Raw genomic sequence first — 26050 nt, forward strand, 5'->3', positions numbered from 1 at the left:
ACTTTATGGAAGGGCCATGGTGAACGTGACAAAAATAGAGTCTTCTCATAGACAAGAACAGAAAGCCAAGGACGGGGTTTGGGTGAATGCTCTCAGCAAAGTGAAGCCAAACAAAAATGAATAAACGTTTTGAAAAGTGTTTATCAGGCTGGGAGCCAGTAGCCCATGACTGTAATCCTAGTTACTCAGGAAGCTTTGATCTGAAGATCATGACTCAGAGCCAACCCAGGCAGGAAAGTCCATGAGACTCTCTGACTAAGAAGAAGCTGTGGCTCAAGTGGTAAGAGTGTGAGCCTTAGCACAAAAGCTCAGAGACTCTTAAGTTCAGAGGCTCTGAGTTCAAGCTCCAGGACCAGCATACACACAGGGTGTGTATGTGTGTGTGTGTGTGTGTGTGTAACTTCTAAGAAGAACCTGATGTGTGTGTGTGTGTGTGTGTGTGTGTGTGTGTAACTTCTAAGAAGAACCTGAGAAGGAAATTTAACTTTACTTTTGATCACAAAGGCAAGTTGCTTATTCTTTTTTCCAGAAGAGGTCTACAGTCTTGAGCATTTCTTCAGCATTACAGTTCAATATCTTCTCCTCTTACAGCTGCATGTAAAGAGGTTTCTCCTCAGTCCACACACTCTTCCCCACAGAACATCGGAGTTAGTGTCACTGAGGTCATTGTGGAGTGGACAGTTTCTGCACCCATTCCACATTTCCTGACTCCAACTTCACAAGTGTCAGGGTGATTGTCAAGAACACTAAATTGCAGGATCAGAGCTGTACGATAAATGACCCAAAAAAATGACCAAAAGGAAGATAATATAGCTAATACTGACATGGGAATTTGAAACCTCCATTGATACATGGGGACATTCTTAGCATGTGTGGGTAAGTGAAGACAAAGGAACAATGAACCGTAGCCTATTTTGGGAAATGTTTTGCAAGGACTGTTTGGAACAAGGCTTTGATTTGCATCAGAACTAAGCAGCACCAAGCTGGCCACCAGAGGGCAGCATGCGTCTGTGTGGTGAATGATGGCTGGGGAGGACAACAAGCCCGCTGGACTGTGAACTGGAAACAAACACCAGAATTCTCACTTCAAATGCTTTTGCTTACCACGCAGTTTTCGGGTGTGCTACTAAATATGATCTCTCGATGCATTATGATGTCTATTTTTAGATCAGTTCCATCTCCTCGTCCGACTCCTTAATAAAAGTAAAATGACACACTCGTTAGAGCACAGAGCAAAATGTCTTGCCAGTTAGCATGAGAAACTGATACTGTAATCCTAGAAACTCAGGAGGCTCAGATCTGAGGATCACAGTTCAAATACAGTGAGGCAGAAAAGTCTGTGAGACACTGATCTTCAATAAACCACAAGAAAACCAGATGTGGAGCTGTGTCTCAAGTGGTAAAGCACTAGCCATGAGCTGAGGGATGGTGTACAGGCCCAGACTTCAAGCTCCACGGCCAACAACAACAAAATAAAAGCTTTTTTTTTTTCACTGAAGACAAAAACAGCAACATCTAGACAGAAGTATTGGCAGTGTTACAATTAAAATACTGCATTTCCTTCATGCTCAATTCAAAATGAGACATAAGCAAGCTATACTAAGCAATTCCTAGGCTTATAGTAGGTTTATAATATACTATTTAAATATTAGGAAGAATGTTTCTACTAAATATATGCATCCCGCTGGTACAACCAGAACCATATCCATTAATAGCTCTAATAAAGTATAAATCTGCGCACACATCTCTCCCTGCAGGCGCCTCCTCCTACCCTCTGCTGCAGCCTCCAAGTAAGTCCTGACTGCATCGCCCAGAGGTGGCACAATCCATCCAAGATGGATCTGCTGATTGTAACAAATATTTACAGTTAGCTAATTCACTACTTCCACTTTTTACCATACACTGTCACCTCAGGGCATCTATGAAGATTAGATGTTCTGAAATAGGGAACTTGGTGTATGATCTCAGTACTTTACTAAAAATATACAACTTCTAGATGTGGCGGTGCTAGCAGAGCCCTTCCCAACCTTCTTCTTCTCCTTCTCCATCACTCTAGACACTAACTCTGAGATAAGCACAACTTCACTCCCAGAAGACAGTTTTCCCCAAACACTACCAAAAGGACATTTATATAGGGATTATTCTCTACTTCTTACTTTTGGCATTAAGACTTAACCCTTAATACCTAGTAATATGAACTAAAATATACATATGGAGCCAAGTCTAGACAACCTGAACCAACAGAAGAGGCCCAAGATAGCCTGCTCTCTGCACACGTCCTCCCCCAGCCCCACCCATGCTGCCACCCACTGAACAGCAGAGTCTCTAAGACATTACAATTCACTCCCAAATTCAACTACAACAATACTTCAAGGGGAATATGTTATCCCTCTACTTTTACACGATTAAGCATGTTGAGATGTCGAGAAAAACTAGATGCTGCTAATAGTTTTGAGTTGCCCACCAAACAAATATACAAGAAATGACACACAAAGCACATACACTAACAAAAGCTCTCATTTGAAAGGAAAATTCTAGCCTAGAACCCTTCCCATCTCCAGCAGCCCAATGTCAGGGTTATTTACATAAATGTAATATTTCAAGGGGACTTTCAATCATTCAACTTCAATGTTTAAAGTCTTTAACTTTTGACACAAAATGTACTCGATGTGTTAGTTTACTAATTCTACTTTTGTCACTGGCAACCTCTTTAACATCTAGTAAGACTAGAAACTGTAAATTAGGACCCATCTGTCTTTTATAAAACTATATGCAGAACAACATTAAAATGCACAGACACCAGAGACAATGGGCAATCTTGCTTCACCATAAACCCATGGGTAGAAAGCCCTCAGCACTTTCCCTCCTCCTTCCCTGAACCAGTACACACACCTTGTATACTGCTCAGAAGCCGTTTCATCATTCCATTTCCAAAAGACAAAATGTCATTATGAATTTTAGCAAAACAATAGCTACAAAATGATTTACTGCCTCTACTTTTATCATGCTTTCTGTACTTGTAAGCACCTAGAGAGAGCAGATGTCTCAAAAAGGACTTAATTGTCCATTGTATACACAACAGTGTTGAATAAACTACAGGCGTGTAACCATGGTTCTATCTGAAAGTGTCTTCCAGCTGGGAGCATTCTATTCTAGCCTAGAACCTTTTATTTCCAGCTGGGAGCAGTCTATTCTAGCCTAGAACCTTTTATTTCCAGCTGGGAGCATTCTATTCTAGCCTAGAACCTTTTATTTCCAGCTGGGAGCATTCTATTCTAGCCTAGAACCTTTTATTTCTTCCAATTCCAGTATTACACTTGATACAGGTACACAGTGACTTACAGATATTACAATTTTGCTTCTCATCTTTTTCAGAAGACAGCCTTTCTATTAATTTTAGCACAATATATACAACACATGCTAGTTTACTCACTACACTGGCAACATCTTTAATAGCTAGGGACTAGATAGTATAAAATTAGGACTCATTTGTCCAGTCTATACACAATATATGCTATACACAAAAGTCAAACAAAATGTATGTAACATACAGGGTAAGGGATGATGAGCTGAAATTTTTTCACACACACTGAGAAAGTTTTTACTTTCTACCACTTTCCTCAACCCAGTGAACAAATACAGACAGTACATTGTTCACAGAGGTGGTTTAAAAACTCCAGTTCTGAACACAGTTTTTCCCAAAGTTTGCAAAGCTCCTACAGGTATTCTAATTCTTTTTTAAATACACCAAGCACTTCCAAATACCTAAGCCTGGCTATTTCAAATGCAAACTTGCTTGCTGTACCCACAGCACTGGTGAGTACAATTGTACATGCAGCAGTGGTTATAACCACAATGGTTATAACCATTTTGGCCCTGAGCCATTCCCTTCTCAATTCCTTCTTTCTGCCTTCAATCCAGTGGACAAATACAGGCATATGTAATGCTTACAGATAGTTAAACAAATGCATATCTAATTGTCATTTATAGAAAAAAGTTTCCTATGACATTTCAACACAAAGCACACAAAATGTGCTGATTTTACTACTTTGTCATACACTGGTAACCTCTTTAATTTGTAGAGAATAGATGTTGCAAAGTTGGACTTTTTGTATAGACACTATATACACAGCAAAACAAGATGCACCATACAGTAAAATGGTATCTGAGGATGTCCAGGTATGAATACACTAGCACATTACTTTTTGCAATTGCTCACTTCCACCTCTCCTCCAAACCAATGAATGAGTACGGGCAGTACCTGCCATTCTGCTCACAGAGGTGATCCCCCCCCACTTCCATTTTGTAAAGACAGTGTTTCAAGTGAACGTTAGCAAAAGGATCTCTAAAAAGTGGTATTTTACTGTCTCTACATTGAACATATGTTGGGCACTTCTAAACATCTAGAGAGACTAGATGTTTTCAAGTAAGGACTCACTTCATCCCCTATGGACATAGCAGTCTTCACTGACTGAACACATGTAACTAACTATAATCTGAAAAGTGTCTTCAAAATATGAGCATTCTAGGACATTTGTCCACCTACCCAGTGGGCTAGAATGCTGAGATTTTCAGAAGACCTTTTCTAGGGATTTTAACACAAAACCTACAAAGTCTACTAATTCTACTTTTGTCATATGCCAGGAACATCTTGAACTTCTAGAAAGACTAGAAGTAAGTTAGGCCCAGAACTATAAATCAATATGCTGTTTCTTTTTCTTGGTGGTGTTGTGGGTTCTTTTTAATTCCATTTCTGGGGCTTGAACATAGGGCCTGAGCACTGATCCTGAGCTGTTATTGCTCGAGGTTAGCGCTCTACCACTCTAGCCACTTTTGGCCTTTTTCTGTGTATGTGGTACTGAGGAATGGAACGTAGGACTTCATGCATGCTAGACAAGCACTCTACCACTAAGCCTCATTCCCAGAAAAAAACAAATTCTTCTTGCATGACAAGAATGTTGGCTTAAGCCCTTGACTTTCCTCACATCTCAACAACTTTAAGTCACATAGATGTATTTCATCATTTACAAAGAAGGAAAAATGAGGTGAACATTTCTTATGTCACCCTTTTTCTTCTACCCATGTAGATCCTCAGCCCCCGAAGAAATAACCTCTCTCAATAGTTTTCTAGGCCAGACTGGCAAAAAATGGGACTCTATCCCAAAAAACAACTAGAGCAGCTAGGTATTGGTGGCTTATGCCTCTGGTACTAGCTGTTTGGGAGGTTGAGATTGAGGGGACCACAGTTGGAGCTAGCCCAGAGCGAAAACTGTGGACATGGTCATGGGTGCCTAACATCCTAGCAAGGATGAGAAGCCAAACACAGGCAGCCTTATTTCTTGGGAAGTAGGCAGCATCTTGGTAGTAGCTAAGGGATCTGGTAAAACACCAGTTTCTCCCACATGGAGGTTCAGGTGTGTATGGGGAGTATGGGGGTCTAAGCTGCCCTTTATGAAGCTTCTCTGTAGTTCCTACTTCTGTGCTCCCAAACGGTGTTCAGCTTCTTCTTTCCTGGCACCAGAGTTTGAACTCAGAGCCTTGAGCTTGCTCAGCTGGCTTCACTGGCACTCATCACTTGAGTCATGCCTCCAACCCTATAGTCTCTGGTTATGTTGCACATGGAGACTCAGATTTTTCTGCCTGGGCTGGCTTCAAACTGATTCTCCAGAGCTCTGCCTCCTAACTAGCTAGGATTTTAGATGTGAGCCTTACCAACACCCAGCCTGGAGTTGGCTTTTTAAAATCTATGCACTGATTTCTCTTTTCTGCTGATCACCCATGCTGAATGCTAGCATAAGGCCTATCCTGGTCAGGGGACTCAGTGGTGTGGCAACAAATGAAGCCTTTGCTGATCAGGTATTTCAGGCAGGTGCTGGGGTTGTGATGCTTAGAGGAGGAGGGAAGAGGGAAAAGAAAGATCGGTGTGATGAGAAAAAAGGACTAGATAGAAAGTGATAGAGGGACACTGCTGCTGAGGAGCCATGAAGGTGGGTCTGGGAAAGAAGCAGTGTCAAGGGTTCATAGGTCTCCCCACCTCTAAAGCTCCAACCCTGAAAGGCCTACTCTGAGCTGAGACACAGAGCCATGAGAACAGAAAGCAAGGGGATGGCAAAGGAAGAAGAGAGACACCTAAGAGTAGCTGACATGGCTATGCATTGCCTGCCCAGGGCAAAGCTCCAGAGGAGTTTGTATGTAGGGAAACTTAGATGGCTAGGAGTTATGATCTTCTATGTACATAACCGTGAGCAAAACCCTCTCAAAGAACACTTGTCCAAAGGTCCCATCCCTAAAGTCTAAAGCACTTACCGTGAATTGAGTAGATTACAATCTTGGTAATTTTCACTGTTCTCTGAGGAGGTAAACTCCAATTAAATATTTTTTGAACGGTCTCAAAGTACTCAACGTACCGACTCTGGAAAGCAACAGAAGCCTCGATTTTAGTGGGTCTAAAGGGTTAAAGTCAGCATACAAATCTTTTTAAACTTGATATTAGTAGTAAAAAAATTAAGCAAACAATGTTCCATTACATAATTAACATTCGTATGCATTTGCCTCATGACTAGTTATCTACCATGGGAAAAAGCACTGACCTCAGACCTGCAGGGAGGAACATGGAAGGAGCAAGTCCTTGCCTATGGCTTGCTTATGATTTAAAGAACTACTACGGGCTAAAACTGCTATGGCAGAAGCTGCTGTAATGGGTTAGAGGAAGGACTGTGGTTTGGTGGATGGTTCTTCATCAGGGCAGAAAGAGAACTACTAGCAGCAGTAGATAATTATGTCATTTTTGAGTGTCTCTAAGAGCTAGAGTTTCTTCATCTGCCCTTTTCCCAAATTTGTTTTTGTTAAGGAAACCCTGGAATTCTCTAAGCCTCACATTCCTCCTCTACAGAAAGTTGCTCACAAGGGCTTTCCTGGAACCTCTCTTTGAGGAACTGAAGAGTTCTGGTGCTGAGCCAAGTGGGAAGGGCTGATAACATTAATGATCACATCTCCAATTAGCACAAGCAGTGTGGTGGGTGCCTGTGGCCCATGCCTGAAATCCTAGCTACTCAGGAGGCTGAGGCTGAGCAATTCAGGACTGAAAAGTCTGGGAGAATCCATCTCCAATGAATTAACAAAAAATTGGGCTAGAGGTGTGGCTCAACTGGTAGAGTGCCAGTTATAAGCAGGGAAAACCTACTGAGCACAAGGTCGCTGAGTTCAAGCCCCAGTACTGGCACAAAAGGTAAGGGCAGTGGTGAGAAAGGCCTGAAAGTTCTTAAGTCTCAGGTGTCAAGGGGAATGGCACAAGGAAGGGCAGAATGTGGCAGTGTGTAAGAAGAACCTCCCAGCAGAGCAGACTGGGCCCTGTAGCCTCTCTCCCCTGCCTTGCTCTCCCAGGGAATCAGCAGAGCTGTCATCACCCATGGTGAGCCATGTCTGGACTGAAGTCAGGGAAACTGCAGGACTGCAGAAGTAGGAAGGAGAGCTGTCTGCAGACCTGCGCAGGAGACACAGGGAGACACAACCCCTTGCCTCCTGCCACCAGATTCTCCACTTCTGCACAGAAGAGCTCTGGAGCTGCTTCTGCTTTCACACTTCCTTCCCCTGATGCAGTTTAAAGAAGGAGGGGTTTCCCTACACATTAACTGATGCACAGCTAGCACTCATCCAAACAAGGAAGGTACTATGCCAGTGGCAAAGCACTTTGGGATGCCAAGGGTGGCAAGATTGCCAGGACAGGGCCTTGCCTTTAAGGAGATACATACATTGCACTTGAAATAGCCACAGAATAAATGCCATAGTTCCTATCAAACCCTCAAAGGGCTGTAAGGCCTGATATGGTGGGACATTCCTTCGGGCCAGGGAGGGAAAGGGACTGCAAGAAAAAGGGCCCATGTGAACAAAGACTTGGGGAGTATGAAGTGTTAGCATGCTGGGAAAAAGCAAACCTCCTAAGGCAGTGGAGTGCAGGATGCATAAATGCACAGTGTGGGAGAAAGGACTGGACACATACATTGTAGAAGACCTCGGGTTCAGCTCAGAACATTTAGTTGGTTGCAGCAGGAAGCCCTTGTGAATATGAGCATGGAAATGGCATGATCAGGAATGGACTTGGCTAAGTTCATGTGTTAGGTTCAGCCTTCTGTGGGCACTTTGTGGATAGGGTAATTTGGACAAAGGGAAAACCTATCTATAAATAAGGCTGCGATTTTGTTGCCCAAATTGGAGACCAGTAATTATACAGTCTTCTGCTACAAGTACAAGCTGCTGTTCAACGCCAGCACTTCTCTGAAAGAAAACTTGGCATTTGCAGCCACATCCACAGCTAGGAATCCCCCACTCGCTGCCACATGGCTTGAAGGGAAATACAGACACGGCACTGCACACAGCATGGGAAATGATGGGCTGGGATGCCCACACATCTGGATTTGAGTGCTTGTTTCAAAACATTAATTTCTCTAAACTCAACTTCCCAGTTTACATCAAATGCCCACTCTGATTTAACAAGATTAAATGAGATCATGAATAGTAAAGCCTTAGAAAATTTAATACAGTTTGGGATGTGAAATCTAAGAGATAAATACCTTGGTTTCTTCAGGAAATAAGTTATGAAAAATACAAAAAAAAAGTGAGAAACCAATAAACTTTAACTGAAGAGTTATATTAATTAATGAAATATAGTCTCATTTAGTACTTGATTGAAATGAAGTAAACTAAAAGGGTAAGACTTTAGGCTATTATGGAGAGTTACATATGAATTAGAAAATGGTAGTTTAGGGATATTAAAATATAATGTGTTTGGATATAATCAATATTGCCACTGGGGGGTGTGTGTGTGCTGGTCTTGGGCCTTGAATTCTGGGCCAGTGCACTGTCCCTGAGCTTTTGTGCTCAAGGCAAGTGCTCTAACACTTGATCCATAGCTTCATGTCTGGCTTTTTGAAGGTTAGTTGGAGATGAGTGTCACAGGCTTTGAACTGTGATTCTCAGGTCTCACCCACCTAAGTAGCTAGGATGACAGTATGAGGCACTGGCAACCCGCAGTTGTTTTATGTTTGCTCAAGCCTAGTGCTCTACCACTGGAGTCACAAGTCTAATCCTGCATGTTTTGGTGCTTAATTAGAGATAAGAGTCTCACAGTCTTTCTTGCCCTGGCTGGCTTTGAACCCCATTCTCAGGTCTCAGCCTCCTGACAAGCTATGATTTCAGATGTGAGCCACCAGGGCCTGTTGTTTTTCTCTGTGTGTGTATGTGTGTAGGGAGTTATTTTGTTTTTGTTGGTAAGAGTGCCTATGTTGGGTGTCATCCCCAAACTACTTGTGAGATAAAGAATCTGATGACTGGAATTTCCTTCAAAGAAATCTTGGTTTAGGACAGAATAAGAAGAGGCATTCAGTGTTTGATGAGAGTTGGGAGGAAAGGAATGAAGCATGATTGGTTGTGGGTTGAGAAGAAGACTCATATACTGTATGATTCAATCTTTGTGTGCTTGGGTTTGGATATGGAATGTGCTCTTAAAAGGTTCATGTGGGAAAGGCTGGATCCCAAATCTACCAGTGTTCAAAGGCAAGGCTTTGGGAAGTAATAGTCTCATGAAGCTTCTGAGTTCATCCATAGAGCAATCCACTCAGAGCTTCATAAGTTTAGAGCATTAGTAGGAGGTGGGGCCTTGCTGAAGAAAGGAAGTCACTGGCAAGGATGAATCTTGTTCCTGCCACTTCCTGCTTCCTTACCACCTTGAGGTGAGCAGCCCTGCTCCACTACATCCTCCTTGATGTGAGTTTTTAATCTCACCTCAGGCCCAAAGCAATGTAATCAAGTGTGAGCCAAAATAATTCTTTCCCCTTTAAGTTCTTTTGTTAGGTATTTGTCACAGAGACCAACAGTCTAATCCAATATATTTGCAAATTATTATGTTTCGTAATGAAACATTTCCAAGGAAAATAGGGTAATAGTATATACTTCACATGAATGTTACAAATATATAATGGGAAATACAAAAATGTATGATTGTGCTGGCTGTAATAGGAGTTAAAATATTTATTTTCCCTTTTTATTCTCTATTATTCTGTTTTTGTTTTTGTTTTTGTTTTTGTTGATCCTGGGGCTTGAACTCTGGGCCTGGGCACTGTCCCTCAGTTTTTCAGCTCAGGGCTAGAACTCTACCACTTGAACCACTGTGCACTTCTGGTTTTCTGGTGGTTTATTGGAGCTAAGAGTCTCACTGACTTTCCTGCTCAGACAGGCTTTCAACTGCAATCCCCAGAACTCAGTCTCCTGAGTAGCCTGGATTAGAGGCCTGAGCCACTTGCACCGGGCTCTTTTATTCTTTCATATTCTCCTTCTCTTTCTCTCTTTCTCTACCTTTATTTCTTATCCTCTGTCTCTCCCATTCTCCCCCCTCTCTGTCTTCCTCTCTTCTACAAGGGGAGGGAATTTGGGGGTGTGGGGAGGATTCTTCAGGAAACAGTTTTTTAAGCAACTCAAAAGCAGCCCTGGGAGGGAGAGAATGAGCAGAGGAGAGAGAGAATAAGCAAAAGGAAAGAAATGTAAATATCACCTGATGTGGAAGAAATAGCTGTATTGTCAAAGCTCATAGAATTCACAAACTTTATAGAGCATGATAATGACAATTTGCCTTGTGAAGGTTAAAATGTGTTTGTGACTTTAACAAAGTATCACTGCTCCACAATACTGTGAAATATGTGAAATTCATGTAATCACCTAATCTCAATAAATTAAGAAAAGAAACAGTTCTTTTGATGTTCTACAGAGTTGAATTGCTCCTTGTCTTAGCAGGGATTTGTGAAAGATCAATCCCTCTTTCCAGAGAAATCAAATGCCTGTAGATTTGAGAGAATCTTCAGAAGCCAGGAAAGCCTTAGGCATTGGACCTTCCTGCTGGGGAGGGGGAATTTGGATTCTTGGGGGAGACGCCTACCCAGGCAGCCCCAGAGGCATGGCTTTGGGATTTGGAAGGGATTAGGCAACTGTGACAAGGCATAAAAGTGCTGCCACCTGATTGTTAGAGAAGGGTTTCAAATGTAACCAAATTAATGGTGTCACTAGCCACTCTCCATAAAAACCAAACAAAGAACTCCCTTTCAAAAGAGAAAACTTACTTGTGAGGGGGTTTCTACCCCTTGAAATTTGGAACCTCGACTGAAATCGGTTCTGCGACAGCCGAACCATTTCAGACTTTCCTGCAGAAAAGGTTATCAGCAAGTTATGTGCAGAGCTACTAAAAAATACAAAACAAACCTATGTCAAGAATTTGTCTACTTAAAGACTCATAAAGACTTGGAACTAAATTTAGAGCTGGAACAATATTAGAAATCATCCGGTCCAGCTCTTCTTTCTACCTTCCATTTTACAAACAAGAAGGTGGAACTCAAAAGACAACCAAGCGACCTCCAGTACAGCAGGCATGGGGGCACAGCCTGCAGCAGTTTTTGGATCTATGATCCACAGTATTAAATCTAGGATACACACACACACACACACACACACACACACACACACACACACACACTCACAAAACAAGCTAAAGAACCCCAATATTTTTCATATTTTCTATCCTGCTCTCTTCCTTTCCATTAAAAATGCTGGTGACAATCAAGTAAGTTGATTTTATAACTCACTGGTTATAATCTGAAAATCACTTTCCTAGAACACTCATTTTCTTTTTTCCTCTTTATCCCAGGCCCTTGGGCTCTAGATATTGGCCCAACCAGTCCATCCTGAGAGTAGAGAAGGTGTTGGCCATAGGGGCCATGGGAAACAAACTTGTGTGACTCAAGTGAGGATAACAGAAGGGTGGCACTTCAAAGTTGGACATGGTGCAAAACTCACGCCAAGCCTCCTCTTCTCTAGACTGTAGGTCAAGAGTTGAGTGGAGCTGTTGGGGGTACAGCCTGCAGATGGGAATTTCCCTGCAAGACCATGTCAATGGGACTGGGCCCTACTTTACAGGGGGTAGCAGCCCACTGTGTCTCTGCAGAAATTTCCAAAGGCCATACATCCCTGAGATATAGGCTCTCAGGGATAATAAAATAGAGGACTGACTTTGTTCTGAGTTGAAAAGTGGCAACTTTGATGAACTTAGCAATTCAAAGGATGGTCAAAGTCCTTTGGAAAACTGGTGTAGTTAATCTTGATCTTTTTTTCTGAGAAAGAAAGAAGTCACACTATTGGGGAGGTCACAGGGGCATCTAATTACTGAGGGTTTTGTTCTGTGTAGATCAGACTGTACTCTAATTGTGATTCTTTCCTGCCTCTGCCTCCTCACTATTGGAATACAGCCTGCACCACTACACCCAGCCAGAGTTTATTTTGCATTTGCATAACTTGGTTTACTAGTTTACCTTCATTCTGCCCCTATGGGATCCTTTATTTAAAATGGTGACAGATGCTAGTGCCTACACCTACAATCCTCTCCACTTGGAAGATTGAAGTCTGGAGGATCATGGCGTGAGGCCAGCCTATGAAAATGTCTTTTATACTCCTATCTCAAGAGAGCCAGGCCTGGAGGCAGGACATAATGGCACACACCTGTCATCTCAGCTAGGACAGAAAACCTAAAATTAGTATGGCCAAGAGCATGGCTGATAGTTAGGGAGACTATGTCCAAAATAGCCAGTGTAGAAAAGGGCTGGAGGAACAAGGCAGTGAGAGAGCATGAGGTCTTGAATTCAAATTCCAGTACAATACACACACACAAGCTGACATTGGACTTTTGAACTGCATTTATTTAGAAAGTGCTGGGTTTTGAACTCTTGAGTCTCATGCTTGCTAGGCTTCTATGATTCTGCTAAATAATGCTCTCAACCTTTTTTTGCTAGTTAACTTTAGGATCAGTGCTTGCTTTCCATTCAGGCATGCACCTGAGCCATGATCTGCCCACTGCAGGTTTTTCCATCGTTGCTGGGATGACTGGTCCTCACTGTCATGTCAGGTCTCCCTTTGTGGAGCTGGAGTTTTGTGGCCTCCTTTTCTGCCCAGGCTGTCCTGGATATGTGATCCTCTCATTCTCAACTTCTCACAAAGCATGCGATGACAGGTGCTTACCACTCTACCCAGCTGTGACTTGAGAAGGGGGTCTCATGACCTATTCTGTCCAGACAATCCTTACACCACAATCCTCCTCTTCTCAAACACCCAAGTAGCTGAGATCACAGGTGTGAGTCACCAATGACCATCTTTTCCTTGATTGCTATTTTTTTTAAATATTGCATTACACAGTCATAGGAGATAATGCATGGCCTACAAAATTAAATAAAGTGTGAGAAGGGGTGGGTTTGGAAGGGATGTAGGAGCAACATTGGTGAAAGGGCAGCATTGATCAAGATGTACTGTCTTCATAAAGTGCTTGGTTGAATGGAAACTCCTTTGTGCAGCTACTTCAAGATAATAAAAACGTACTTTAAAAAGGCTGTTCATATCTTAGATATTCTGAAGTTGCCATTCCCTTTGATTGTTCTCACCATAGTCCTGGCTCAGAACAAGGACACTAGGCCAGTTACATCAATTGCACATTAAACAAGGCAGCACAAATCCAGTTTTTCACTTAGGCATCATGATCTAACAATTTACTTAACATTTTACCAGGAATGTTTCAGAACCAAAAAATTCAATAAATATAAGACAGAGAACAGTAATATCTTTCCTACCTTAGCAGTTGAAAATATTCCAGTTGCAATAAGGCAGGCACAAATCATTGTTCCCGTTCGCCCTAGAAAAGAAACTAGTTCAAGAAACCTTTGCTCCAGTATAAAAATACACTTGGAAGTACTCAAAGTGTGCATTGGGTATCAGTTCTTTTTCATCTTGAATGTGCCTCTGTCAACATTTCCAATTGAGAAATAAAAAGACCTTATTTTAATGAACACAACAAAAAGATAAACCAGGTCCAGGCAGGGTGGTTCACCAGCTACTCTGGTGGCAGATCAGGCAGACTGTGTGGTTCCAGGCCAGCTCAGGTCAAGTTGGCAAAATCTCATTCTCAACCAACAAACTGTACATGGGGGTTCATACCCATGAGTGCCATTATGTGAGAGACACAGAACAGGATTAAAATTGGAGCCCAGCACAGGAAAAAGTATGAGACCTTATCTGAAAAAAAATCACTGAAGCAAAACAAGAAAGGCCACATGGCTTAAGTGGCAGAGTGCTAGCTAAGCAGTTGTAAGGTACTGAATTCAAACCCAAATAGAAACTCAAAACATTAGGATTTATCATCTCTACTTAACTGTACTAGTTATTGCAATTGCATTAGAAAATCTTAAAAAAATAAAGAATGTAGAGTGAACGGCAGTATCATCAATATTTATGTACCTATTCTACAGGTTCTATAATTCTGAATCTTTTTCTGTGCTTGCTTAATTTATGTCTTGGCTTGCCTGCCTATATTCTCTTTTCTCTCTCTCTGTCTGTCTCTGTCATAGTGTTTTAAAGTGCACCATTGACTTCTTACTTCAAATAACTTCACCCTCCAAGTCTCTTATATTGCATTCCAATTTATATTTTAGTTCTGACATAAAAATTTAGATTTGAAAAATATTGCTCTTTCTTCAATCTTCTGTAGATTTTGGATTAGCTGCTTTTATATAATTCTAAATGTACCCATTTTCCTAAGAATTACAACATTTTCTGATCTATCCTCTAAAAACTTTTAAATGAATCACTCATTGACCTTTGCCACCTTTCTAACCAAGTACTTCCACAAAGGAAAGTGACTGGCACCATTAGCTTTGATGACCACAAGCTTCCTGCTAGATGAGGCGACTGGCTATTGCTTCTCTCAGCTTCACTGACTGCAAACGTGTCAATTCTGCAGGAGATATCTGGGTTTCTGTAAGTATGATATTTTCCCATTGGAAGGAAAGTTGTGAAAAGTTCTTTTAGCAATTATAGATACACTAACATGGACACCTTCCCATGCCAATGCTGTGAATAAGTACAGCTTCAGGATCAGTAAGTGTCCTCTCCTCTAGCCAGGTGAAACAGGAAACCATGAAGTACATGGTAATCATTGTGTAATCATTTGGCAAACATTCATCACTAAACCTCTCAAATTAGATGATGATGAGTTCTCCCAGCCGGAAACGTCAGGCCTGTTGTATCATCAACAATCTGTCATTTCCAGTTGGTCAGACAAATCAAGACATGGAATCCTAGATATTTTTTTAACTAGAAGCTTTCCCCTAATATTTTACTAGTGGTCTTGCTTGTATTGAATTTAACTGTAATAATATATATCATCACTCAACTTCATAGAATCTTCCTGAAACACACAACTTAGTTTTCATGAAATTAAAACTTATTCTGTTCAGTTTGATATTTTCAGATTTATATAATATTCAATTTTTTGATGTAATTCTAATATCAAATAGCAGACACTTGACGTGCTAACCTTTATCCACTGACTCACAGATCTCACATAATCTTTAAATCTCTTAGGATGATATCTTGCCATTAGGAAGAAAAACCTGAGGTCTATGAGTTTAAGAGACTCTGTGGGGCTGTGTGTGAGTGTGTGTGTCTGTGTGTGTCTTTGTCTGTGCTGATACTGGGACACTTGAACTCAGGATCTCCCTTGGCTGCTTCTGCTCAAGCAGGATGCTCTACCACTTGAGTCACACATTCATTTCCAGGTCTCTGCTGGGTAGAGGCAAGAGTCTCATGAATTTTTCTGCCTGGGTCTTAAGAGTTATTTCACTGGTGATTCTCTCTTCTAGTTTAGAAAAAGAATCATACTAATTCACACAGATTCACCCAGAATATAAAGAGCAACTAATTACACTAATATGCTGAAAGAGAAAAATCTTATTACCATCTCAAAAATTCAGGAAAAGCTTATGATAGAATTCAATATCCATTCATGATTTAAAAATATCTCCTTAGCTCACTAAAGGAATTATTTTATTCTGATAAAGCAGATCTAAAAGTCAAAAATATCACCTCACAGTCCTAAAACAGCAGGTGACATGATAAAAACGTTTCCTTTAAGATCAGAAACAAATTTTAAAAAGTAACTATTTGTATTTCTAATTCAACCATGTACAGAACAGTCTACCCAATGTTGGGGAGTTAAGAAGGACTGAAAAGAAAAAAAAACACAACTTATTATTTTCACATGATATAGTCAGGAACCACATAACCAAAAAGAATTAACAGATAAATTAGAATGAAGTAGGCTTAGTATAGTTGCTAACTGCAAAGTTGAAAATAAAAATCCACTGTACTGAGACAATCAATCACAGAAATCTTAGCCTTCTTAGTAGCTATCATTACAGATTTGAGCCAGCAACACCCATGGTCAATTTCTTAAGTAAGTAAAAGATATGAACCACACACTGCACACCCACACCCACACGCACGTGTGCACACACACACATATACACACACACACACATACACTTATACTAAGAATGAAAAATTTCACTATAATCAAAATTACAACCCGAATATTCTATATGAAAAACGCACAATAGGGCTGGGAAGGTGGCTCAGTGGTAGAGTGCTTGCCTTGCATACCTGAGGCCCTGGGTTCGATTCCTCAGCACCACATAAGCTAAAAGAAAAAGCCGGAGGTGGCGCTGTGGCTCAAGTGGTAGAGTGCTAGCCTTGAGCTGAAGAGCTAAGGGACAGTGCCCAGGCCCAGAGTCAAGGCCTCACAACCGGACCCCAAAAAAAAGAAAAACGCACAATAACCTCATTATGAAAAAATATGCCAATCAAATTTAAAGGACTACACAGTGGGAAAAGATAGTTGGATTTCCATACTATTACCAAATATTAGCATTCAAATTCCTTAAATAAGAGCAATAATAAAACACCTTGGCTATCATGCCATGAGTGGCAATATCAAGGTGGCAGGTCATAGGAAGAAAGTAAGATCAATATGAATGAATACTAAAAGAAAGAAACTGGTACAAACAAGGTAAAAACTAATCCTACAAACAATCCAAAAGACAGATCACTGAAATATATGCAAACACAAGATCATGCAAATACCTTCTGATCAAAAATATAAAGATAAAATGATGTTTGGCTTCAAGAAGAGAATTAGCATTAATTCAAGGAAACTGAAGCCAACTTCTGGGATCATATTATTTTAGGCTGGGTCATATAAAATATCCTAGACAAACAAAAAATTTAAAAATATCTGGCAGTTTCATCTGGCTCAACGCCCATAGTTATGTCAGCTTTCTGCCACTGAGATAAAATACCGAAGATAATCCAAAACAGGGAAGGTTTATTTTGGCTCATGATTTCAGGGCCTGCTTGCAGGATGAGATCAGCTAGCCTGTTGCTCTGGGGCCTGTGGCACACAGGATATCAGAGTGGGAGCACATGATGGAAGGAGCTACTCACCTCCTGATGACCAGGAAGCAAAGGAAGGTCCCAATATCCTTTTCAGAGCCATGCTTCCAAGAGCCTAGCATCCTTCTTTAAAGCTCCATCTTTTAAAGATTCCATCAGTGACATGAGCTGAGGCCCCAACTTTTAATGCATGGATGGGCCTTTTAGGGATATTAAGATCCAAGCCATAGCAATAGTTTCATTTTTCCATGGGCTTGTAAATTGCAAAGTTCAGAATATTTCTACCTTGTTAACCAGTGGGATATAACTTTATTGAAGTATATAACACAGTTTTGCGGTCACATTTTCTTAAAAGAAAATGTTAACAGCTGCTTTATAGCACTGTGAACTATGCAGAAATTATTATTTCAAGCCCAAAGATAAGTGAAAGAAAACCTACAAACACTTAAATTAGCTTTATTTAAAATACTACCAATCAAACAATAATAAATATCTTTATTTACTCCCTGCCAAACCAACTTCATTTCATCACACACTAAAAATTCCAGTGGAATTTTAATAAGTCCTATCTTTGTAGGCTTATATAACCTTAATAGTTTCTCACAAAGTTTAAAACAATCATTTTAAATTCTACTGAAACAAAATGGAATTTAGACCAGTGGAACAGAATAGAGAACCAAGAAATAGATTTACGGATTTCTGATCAACTGATCTTGGACAAAGTTGCCAAGAACACACAATGGGAAAGAAGCACATATTCAATCAATGATATGGGAACAAATGAACATACTTGAGCAAAACGATGAAATTGGACCATATCTCACTCACCCCAATACACAACATCTCCTAATGATTAGAGACAAACATTAGACCTACAATTCCAAAACTAGTAGCAGAAAATAATGGGGAATTGCTTTGTAACACTCATCTGGGATAAATAATTTTTGGATATAAATTGAAAAGCAGAGACAATAAAAGCAAAAATTAAACACGAGAGTAAACACAAAATGCACAGGAAAGTCAATAAAAATAACTGAGCAAAACATGACCCATGGAATATCCAAAAAGATTTAAGGAACTCAACAAAATAGCAAAAAAATAAACTCCCCCCCCCCCGCAAAAAAGAAGAGATATGTATGGTGGTTATCCCCATCATCACAGTACTCAAGGAGCTGAGGCAAGAGGATCACAAGTTTGACACTAGCTTGTGCTCCATAAGGAAAGCCTGTCTCCAACAAAACAAACAAAACAAAAGAGAAAGCTAGACATGGTAGGTAACACTGTAATCCTAGCTATTCAGGTAGTGGCAATGGGGAAGATTATTGTTTATGACCAGGCAAAAGGTTTGCAAGACTTTAACTCAAGTAAAAAGTTGAGCACCGGTATGTGTGCCCATTATGCCACATATGTGAAAAATGTGAAGCAGAGGCTCACAGCCTACGACTGTGTTGAACCTCTCTCTGAGTAGTAACTAAAGCAAAAAGGGATGAGGGTAGGTGTGTGAGCTTTGGGCTCAAACAACAGTAATGCCAACAAAACAAAATCACCTCAAACTCCCACAATAAAAATGGGATTTGGTGGGACAAAGGACTTGGAAAGACAGTTCTCAAAAAGAAACATACAAATGGCCAAAAGAGATATAAATAATGTTCAATGTCACTATGTAAGGTAAGACATTAGAAAACTAGCTTCATTTAGCCATTCCACAATGCATACAAATATAAAAATTTTATATGGCACATCACACATAAACACAATTTTGTCAGTTAAAAAGGAAAAAATACTGTTACACATTGAGTGGGAAGGAAAATAGGAGAAAAATGAGGGTGTGGGTAACAACATTTGATAAGAAATGTACTCACTACCTTATATATTAAACGGTAACCCCTCTGTATATCACCTTGATAAAATAAACATTTTAAAGACTACTCTAACATTCTGAAGTCAAGCGTCCTTTATATTTTGACACATAAACTGAAGAATCAGAAATGAAGAAACCCAAATCATCACCAATTAAGAGAAAAATACCTTCTTTACCTTTTTCCTTTTGTTCTTTTCCTTCATTACACTTTACCTGTCTTCTTCCCTCCCTTTTCTATTTCCTTTCTATCCTTCTTTTTTTCTTCAACCTTAAAATCAATATTCAAAAACCAACATAAAAATATTAACACTAGCCGGGCGCTGGTGGCTCACGCCTGTAATCCTAGCTACTCAGGAGGCTGAGATCTGAGGATCGCAGTTCAAAGCCAGCCCGGGCAGGAGAGACCGTGAGACTCCTATCTCCAATAAACCACCAGAAAACCGGAAGTGGCGCTGTAGCTCAAGTGGTAGAGCACTCGCCTTGAGCTGAAGAGCTGAGGGACAGTGCCCAGGCCCAGAGTTCAAACCCCACGACCGACAAAAAAAAAAAAAAAATAACACTAGGGCTAGGAAGGTGGCTCAGTGGTACAGTGTTTGCCTTGCATGCTTGAAGCCCTGGGTTCAATTCCTTAGCACCACATAATCAGAAAAAGCCGGAAGTGGCGCTGTGGCTCAAGTAGAACACTGGTCTTGAGCTAAAGAGCTGAGGGACAGCGCCCAGGCCCAGAGTTCAGGTCCCAGGGCTGACAAAAAAAATAAATAACACTAGCTGGGTGCTGTGTCTCACGCCGGTAATCCTAGCTGCTCAGGAGGCTGAGATCTGAGGATCTCAGTTAAAAGCTTGCCTGGGCAGGAATGTCTGAGAGTCTCTTATTTCTGATTAACCACCAGAAAACTGGAAATGATGCTGTGGTTCAAGTGGTAGATCACTAGCCTTGAGCTGAAGAGCTCAAGGACAGTGCTCAGGCCCAAACTTCAAGCCCCACGACTGACAAAAAATAAAAATTAAAAATATTAATACTGCTTTACAGCAGTACAAATCCTCTGCTAGCCCTTCAATATTTATTTTCAGTCATCTTTAGAAAAGGGGAACAGAAAGAAAAGCATTCTTACCTTTGCCTCCTTTACAGTGAAGCGCGGCGACATTTTGAGGATCCAAGTCCAACCAACCAACAATGTCTTTGGAGAGCTGAATCATCTCCCTGATTTCACACAGAAGATTTGTACGTGATTAAAAATAGCTCCAAAGAAATTAGCACTCTCCCGACAGTCATACTCTCCTGACAGTCAGTGTGGCACAAAACTTACTCAAGGCTGGGAACATTATGGTCATCAATCATTATCCTATGCATTCGGTTGTGGAAATGTAGCGGGTTATAAGATTTCTCACCTACAAGAAACAATATACACATCACATCTTTATGGCTAATAATGCAGAAGTTAGGAATAAAGTTCAAGTTTTCTTTTGGTAATTGCTATTTTGTTGCCAAAGGGGTTTTCTGGGAAGCAAGCGCCTGTTGCTCTAAAACGATTCTTGAAACCAACAGCATAAAATTCCCTAAGAGGGAGGCTGGCAGGCCCCCCATGGACCTAAGAGGCAAAGGAGAGGTGAAGGATTTTAGGGAAAGATACTTGGTTTGTTCACTTCTGGTACTCTAGAATCAAGCTGTTGTTTCATATACTTCACTTCTAGCCTTCTAGCAGACTACTCATTCTGTCATCACACATTGTACCATGCTCAGTCTCTGGGAAATAAATGGTCATTTAATGTGTAGACAGGAGAAAACAAAATCAAGACAGACACAATGGGAATCTTTTCTACAGGTTTGTTTTTGTTGTTGTTTTCTATCAGAGGCCTTGTTCTCATCATCACCAGCTTCCGGGGAGTCAGAGAACACACCTGCTGACTTGTCTTCAGTACAATCTGGCATGGAAGACAGAGAGACTTCTCTAAGCCTAAGAGCACCAGTAGACTTCCTCACTATTTGCCTCTCTGGTCTCATTGGCCTATCTCCCTCAGAGGGAACTTTATGCTACCAAGCTAACTTTTCCCACCACACAGGACCAGCACAAAATAAGGATTTCTTTCTTTCTTTTTTGTCAATTTTGGAGCTTAAACTCAGGGCTTGGGTGCAGTCCTTGAGTTCTTTTGCTCAAGGCCAGCGCTCTGCCACTTTGAGCCACAGCTCCATTTCCCCAATTGGGATTTCTGATGTAAATCCCCACACTAAATATTTACGACTAAATGAAGCAGAAAAGAGTGATCATTTTCTTATAGGTTTTCTATCTACAGTAGCAAAATTAAGTTATATACATACTACAGAGGTTGTATACGAAATAATGGCCAAAATGTTTGGTGTCGAGGAATCGGGTGACCTCCTAAAAAAGAGAAGATATATTCATAAACTGCTTAGTTGAATGGCAATTCCTTTGTACAACTAAAGATACGAAGGGGAAAAATGCTGTCTACTACTCTTGGAAAACCCTTTTTGTCACAGCCTTAACCTGTTTTTCACCTGAAAGAATAAACTTGTAGAACACTGCCCTCCCTGGGTCAATCTTAAGCCCGAGTCCACAGTGTACAGTGAAAAATACCCACTGGTTATATAAATATGCTTACCTCTATCGGGTTCCTATACAATGCCAGTCGTCCAGAGGCAGGAAATGACATGGCAATCATGCGCTCTGAAAGTTAAAATGATCGCTATTATGAATGTCTTTATAGATGGGAAACATAGAAAAACTATTCCACATATATAACAAAACGTTTTCTTTCAAAATCAAAAAGAACTTTAAAGATAGGAATTGAGAGGAAAATGTAATACATTTCCAGGATAACTAAGATGATTAAACTATGCAACAGAATAATAGTTAAACTGCCATGATATTCTTTAGGCACAATTGGTACTTGGTGTTTTCCAGCCCTCTTGGCTCAGAAAGTCTGAGATCTACAGAGTAGTGACCTTATTCTCTAGATTTTAGGAAGAGAAAAAGTCTCTCTTGGATCCTTGATGTATCTACCAAAACTAAATAAATGAAAAATCCATCCCAGTCACCAAGTCTTGATTTGAAATGACATGAGATTTTTCTGTGCCCAAAGGTAACCTATCAATATGTTACCCTAACCTAGTAGCCTGTCATCACAGATAGAGTACGTTGCTGAGAAAGCAAACAAGCAAGCGAGCAAGCAAGGAAGGAAGGAAGACAGGTTGAAAAAAAAAGGAAGGAAAGGAGAAAAAAAAGAAAAAGGAAGAAAGAAGCCAAAAAAGAAAGAAAGGAGAAAGAAAGGGAGAGAAAAGCTGGGCATAGTAGCAGGAACTTGGAAACCTAGTTACTTGGGAGGCAAATATCAGGGGATCATGGCAAGACTTCATCTCAATTCATGGCTTAATGCAGTGGTATACCCCCATCATCCCCAGTGACGTGGGTAAGCACAAGTAGAAGAATTGTAGCCCAGGACAGCTGGGGCATAAAGTAAGACCCTACCTTGAAAATAAACAATACATAAAGAGACTAGTGTTGTGGCTCAAGTGGTAGAGCACCTCTCTAGCAAACATGAGACTCTGAGTTCATTCCTAGTACCACAAAGAACCAAAAGCAGCAACAAAATAAAAATAAAATGAGTACAAGCCAACATGGTTTAGATACAAATATTTTGGTTTGGAGAAACAAAAAAGAATATTACTATTATGAGAAAAATGTGAAATTTAGATAAGTGAACCAAGACTTAAACTCAAAACCCAGTACTGTAATTAGAATAAATAAGTCAACAGTTAAGTTTCACAAACCTGTGATATAGGTCAAATCTATATCAAATCCATCCTTGTTGTATCTCCTCTTGTTTCCAGACACCTGGGTGTTAAAAAAATCATAGGCTTGAAAATATTAATCAATCACAAAGAATTTTATATTGTTATCTACATCTCTTACAAGTATTTCATGGTAGGAAAAAACATGTTTTGCCCACTCACCATCCTTCTGGTTGATTGTTCAAGATGTCTTATTTGATTTGCCAGGTGAAATAGTCTCAATAGAGTGATAAGCCGTATAGGTCGAAATACAACAGTCAGTCTAAATAAATTTATAGATAAATTTGAAAGGATTTCTTTTTGGTTCAGAAATAGAAGAGTTTATCAGTGTGGATATTAAACTGTGTTTGTGTGTTTGTGTGCCTGGGCATGCATGTACTAATTCTTCAACCCCAGTGCCTTGTGCATGCTGCACTACTGTTCTATCTGTCAGCTATACCCCTGGCCCCAGAGGATTTACAGTAGCATGTGTATATATTTTTAGTTGTTACAACAGACCTAGGAATGGAGGCTAGAAATGCTGCTAGACACCTACAATGAGTGGAAATTTAGGGAGAATTTTAGAATGTTTCTGCCTTCTGTCCAATCTACCTGAATAAATAATCATCCAATCTAAAATGTCAATAATGCTAAGATTGGGAAATTAAGATTGTAGAGAAATAACAAGTTTATTAGAATCTGTAGATTAAATACTTTGGTTTAAGATCAGTACTTTTCATTTTCCCCCCAAATGAACTGAGTTTTGTCAACTGGTATTACTCTTTTTTGGTAACACAGGTTCACTATAATTACTTGTTAAGTGGGTACTTTATTACTCAACCCTTTATTACCCATTCCTAAATATTTTATTTTCTAAAAATTTATTTGGTACTGAACCTAAACAGAAATCATCCTTAAATATGCACAATTAAAGCATGGAAATTTTAAAAAGTAAAAGAACAAATTAAAAAGACTTTAATGAGTAAGTCATATATGTTTCATACCTTGGAATGCCTGTAAGAATATTAAATTCAAAAACTACGGAGGTGATATTAATACATAGCGTGATGCCAATGATGACTGTATCAAAGATGTTAAGTAAATCAGAAAAATAATACTTTTCCCTGTAAGAGATAATAAAGAGGGTTATTTTCTCCAAGAGGATATAGGAATATCTTAGCAGCACAAGTTACTTGATTCATCTTCATTAGAAATATGTACATTAAGAGAGAACTTAAAATGCATTGTCTAGACTAGATTAAGGGATATATAATATTAAGGAAAGTTCAGAAGTAGTAAATTTATACTTATTATATTATATATTTGCATCTATGATGGCAATTTAAACTGAGTAAATAAGAGACATAACCAAACCACTTAACTAGAGGCATGCACTGCATTCTCCCAAATATGAGGGGAAGAAACATGTGATTGTACAGTTCTGTTGGACAGGAAGATCAGCACATCACATCCTTAAAGCAATGGGCTAAGAAAGAATGCAGGAAGAGCTTTTGAGAGGAGAAGGAAGTGCTATTTTGAACTTTTGATCTGGTCTTGCAGGAATCACAACAGGCTGCTGATTCCTTCCTAGGACAAAGACAGACTTCTATCCACCACAAGCTCCTTTCCAACACTGGCTCCTGCAGAGCTGAGCAGTAGGTCTCCAGGAAAGCATCTTCTACCTCTGAGGAAGCCTTTTTCAGGCTCTCACTAACCTGGAAGTGAACTCTCCTTAGCTCAAAAGCAGGAGGATAAAAAGTCATTAGGAAAGAATACAAACTGCCTTCTGAAGTACTCTGGAGAAAGGGAGGCTGGGAGATCCAGTCTCTGACTCTCATAGCAGCCCAGCTGCAAGGTTTGTCTGATTTACCCACCTTCTTAGAAAACAAGCAATCCGAAAAGGAAAAACATCTATCACTTTCTTCCTACCACATTTCATTAATGAGATAAGCATTCCTCACATCACCTCCAGATCTCATCTAAAGTTTTTGTTTGAATGAAATGAGCACTTTCATGAATGACTATTTATGACCTAGTAGCTAGTATTTCAAATCTTAGTTGAGATTCAAGTTGTAACCAAAGCACTAATATTTAGACATCACATACATATTCCCCTCTTCTTAACATGCATGTCAACATATTAATTGCCTAGCCCTTTTTTGAATGGTGCTTTCTAGAATACATTGTGGGAGTGTCAGCTGTAATATAAAAGTAATTTAAGCCAGTCAATGAAAAATTGGGTTTGGACTGACCTTTATTTGTGGCTCATGACTTCAAGAATTATTATTTTGTAGAAGAGGGACACATATAGTTGGGTTGACTTGCTAATTATCTTAGGCTTCTTTTATATGTATTGGTAAAGCAATGAGTTTTTAATAGAGAGTTTAAGAGGAGCTTAATGCACATGATTAAAGGAAACAGTGGGCCTGAGCTGCACAATGTTAATTTAGACTTAAAGAAAGAATAAAACTTACCCTTCTATGTAAACTTGAAGGAGCACATTAATAAAGAAAAATATAGCGATTGCCAATGAAACAATTTGAAGTTGCATAGGAATATAAGGTTCAGTCACAACAAGCCCCACATCAATAAAAAGCAGCAAGATTCCAAATAATCTGAAATAAATAAAGATAATGTGGTTTTTCTCCACAGTTAACAATTACTAAAGCCATTCATCAGAAACCAAAAGGCAACTGGAAGGAAGAATTATAGTATATTAGAATCTAAAAAACATTGCTCTGTCTTTTTTTTTGTTTGTCAGTCATGGGCACTATCGGCTCTTCAGCTCTAGGCGAGTGCACTACCACTTGAGCTGCAGTGCCACTTCTGGTTTCCCGAGTAGCTTATTGGAGATAAGAGTCTCACAGATTTTCCTGGGTGGGCTGGCTTTGAACCATGATCCTCAGATCTCAGCCTCCTGAGTAGCTAGGATTACAGGCCTGAGCCCCCCATGCCTGGCAATTACTCTATCTTTATTCAACAGAAGCCGTCATTAGTGAATGACATTTCCACCAAACCAATGGCTTGGATGTAATGTAGATACATCAGATAGAACAAAACTAAAATAAAGTGACAAATTAAACTCTTTAAAT

At 40.0% G+C, this 26050-nt stretch overlaps 1 protein-coding gene across 1 annotated transcript in view; it reads right to left on the reverse strand.

The window, feature by feature from the left end:
- Tpte2 (transmembrane phosphoinositide 3-phosphatase and tensin homolog 2) overlaps positions 1–26050 on the reverse strand; it is a 137004-nt gene that overhangs the window by 26984 nt on the left and 83970 nt on the right. Inside the window, exons 16-27 of the mRNA XM_013011816.1 lie at positions 25433–25573; positions 23963–24082; positions 23142–23241; positions 22959–23022; positions 21791–21855; positions 21489–21549; positions 20479–20560; positions 20284–20372; positions 13656–13717; positions 11109–11189; positions 6307–6412; positions 1105–1193 (exon numbers count right to left, since the gene is read on the reverse strand). Of these exons, the coding sequence (XP_012867270.1) occupies positions 1105–1193; positions 6307–6412; positions 11109–11189; positions 13656–13717; positions 20284–20372; positions 20479–20560; positions 21489–21549; positions 21791–21855; positions 22959–23022; positions 23142–23241; positions 23963–24082; positions 25433–25573 (1060 nt within the window). The remainder of the gene's footprint in view (positions 1–1104; positions 1194–6306; positions 6413–11108; positions 11190–13655; positions 13718–20283; positions 20373–20478; positions 20561–21488; positions 21550–21790; positions 21856–22958; positions 23023–23141; positions 23242–23962; positions 24083–25432; positions 25574–26050) is intronic.

The sequence above is a fragment of the Dipodomys ordii genome, unplaced genomic scaffold (assembly GCF_000151885.1).
Source record: "Dipodomys ordii isolate 6190 unplaced genomic scaffold, Dord_2.0 Scaffold1, whole genome shotgun sequence".
In the NCBI taxonomy this organism is placed as follows: Eukaryota; Metazoa; Chordata; class Mammalia; order Rodentia; family Heteromyidae; genus Dipodomys; species Dipodomys ordii.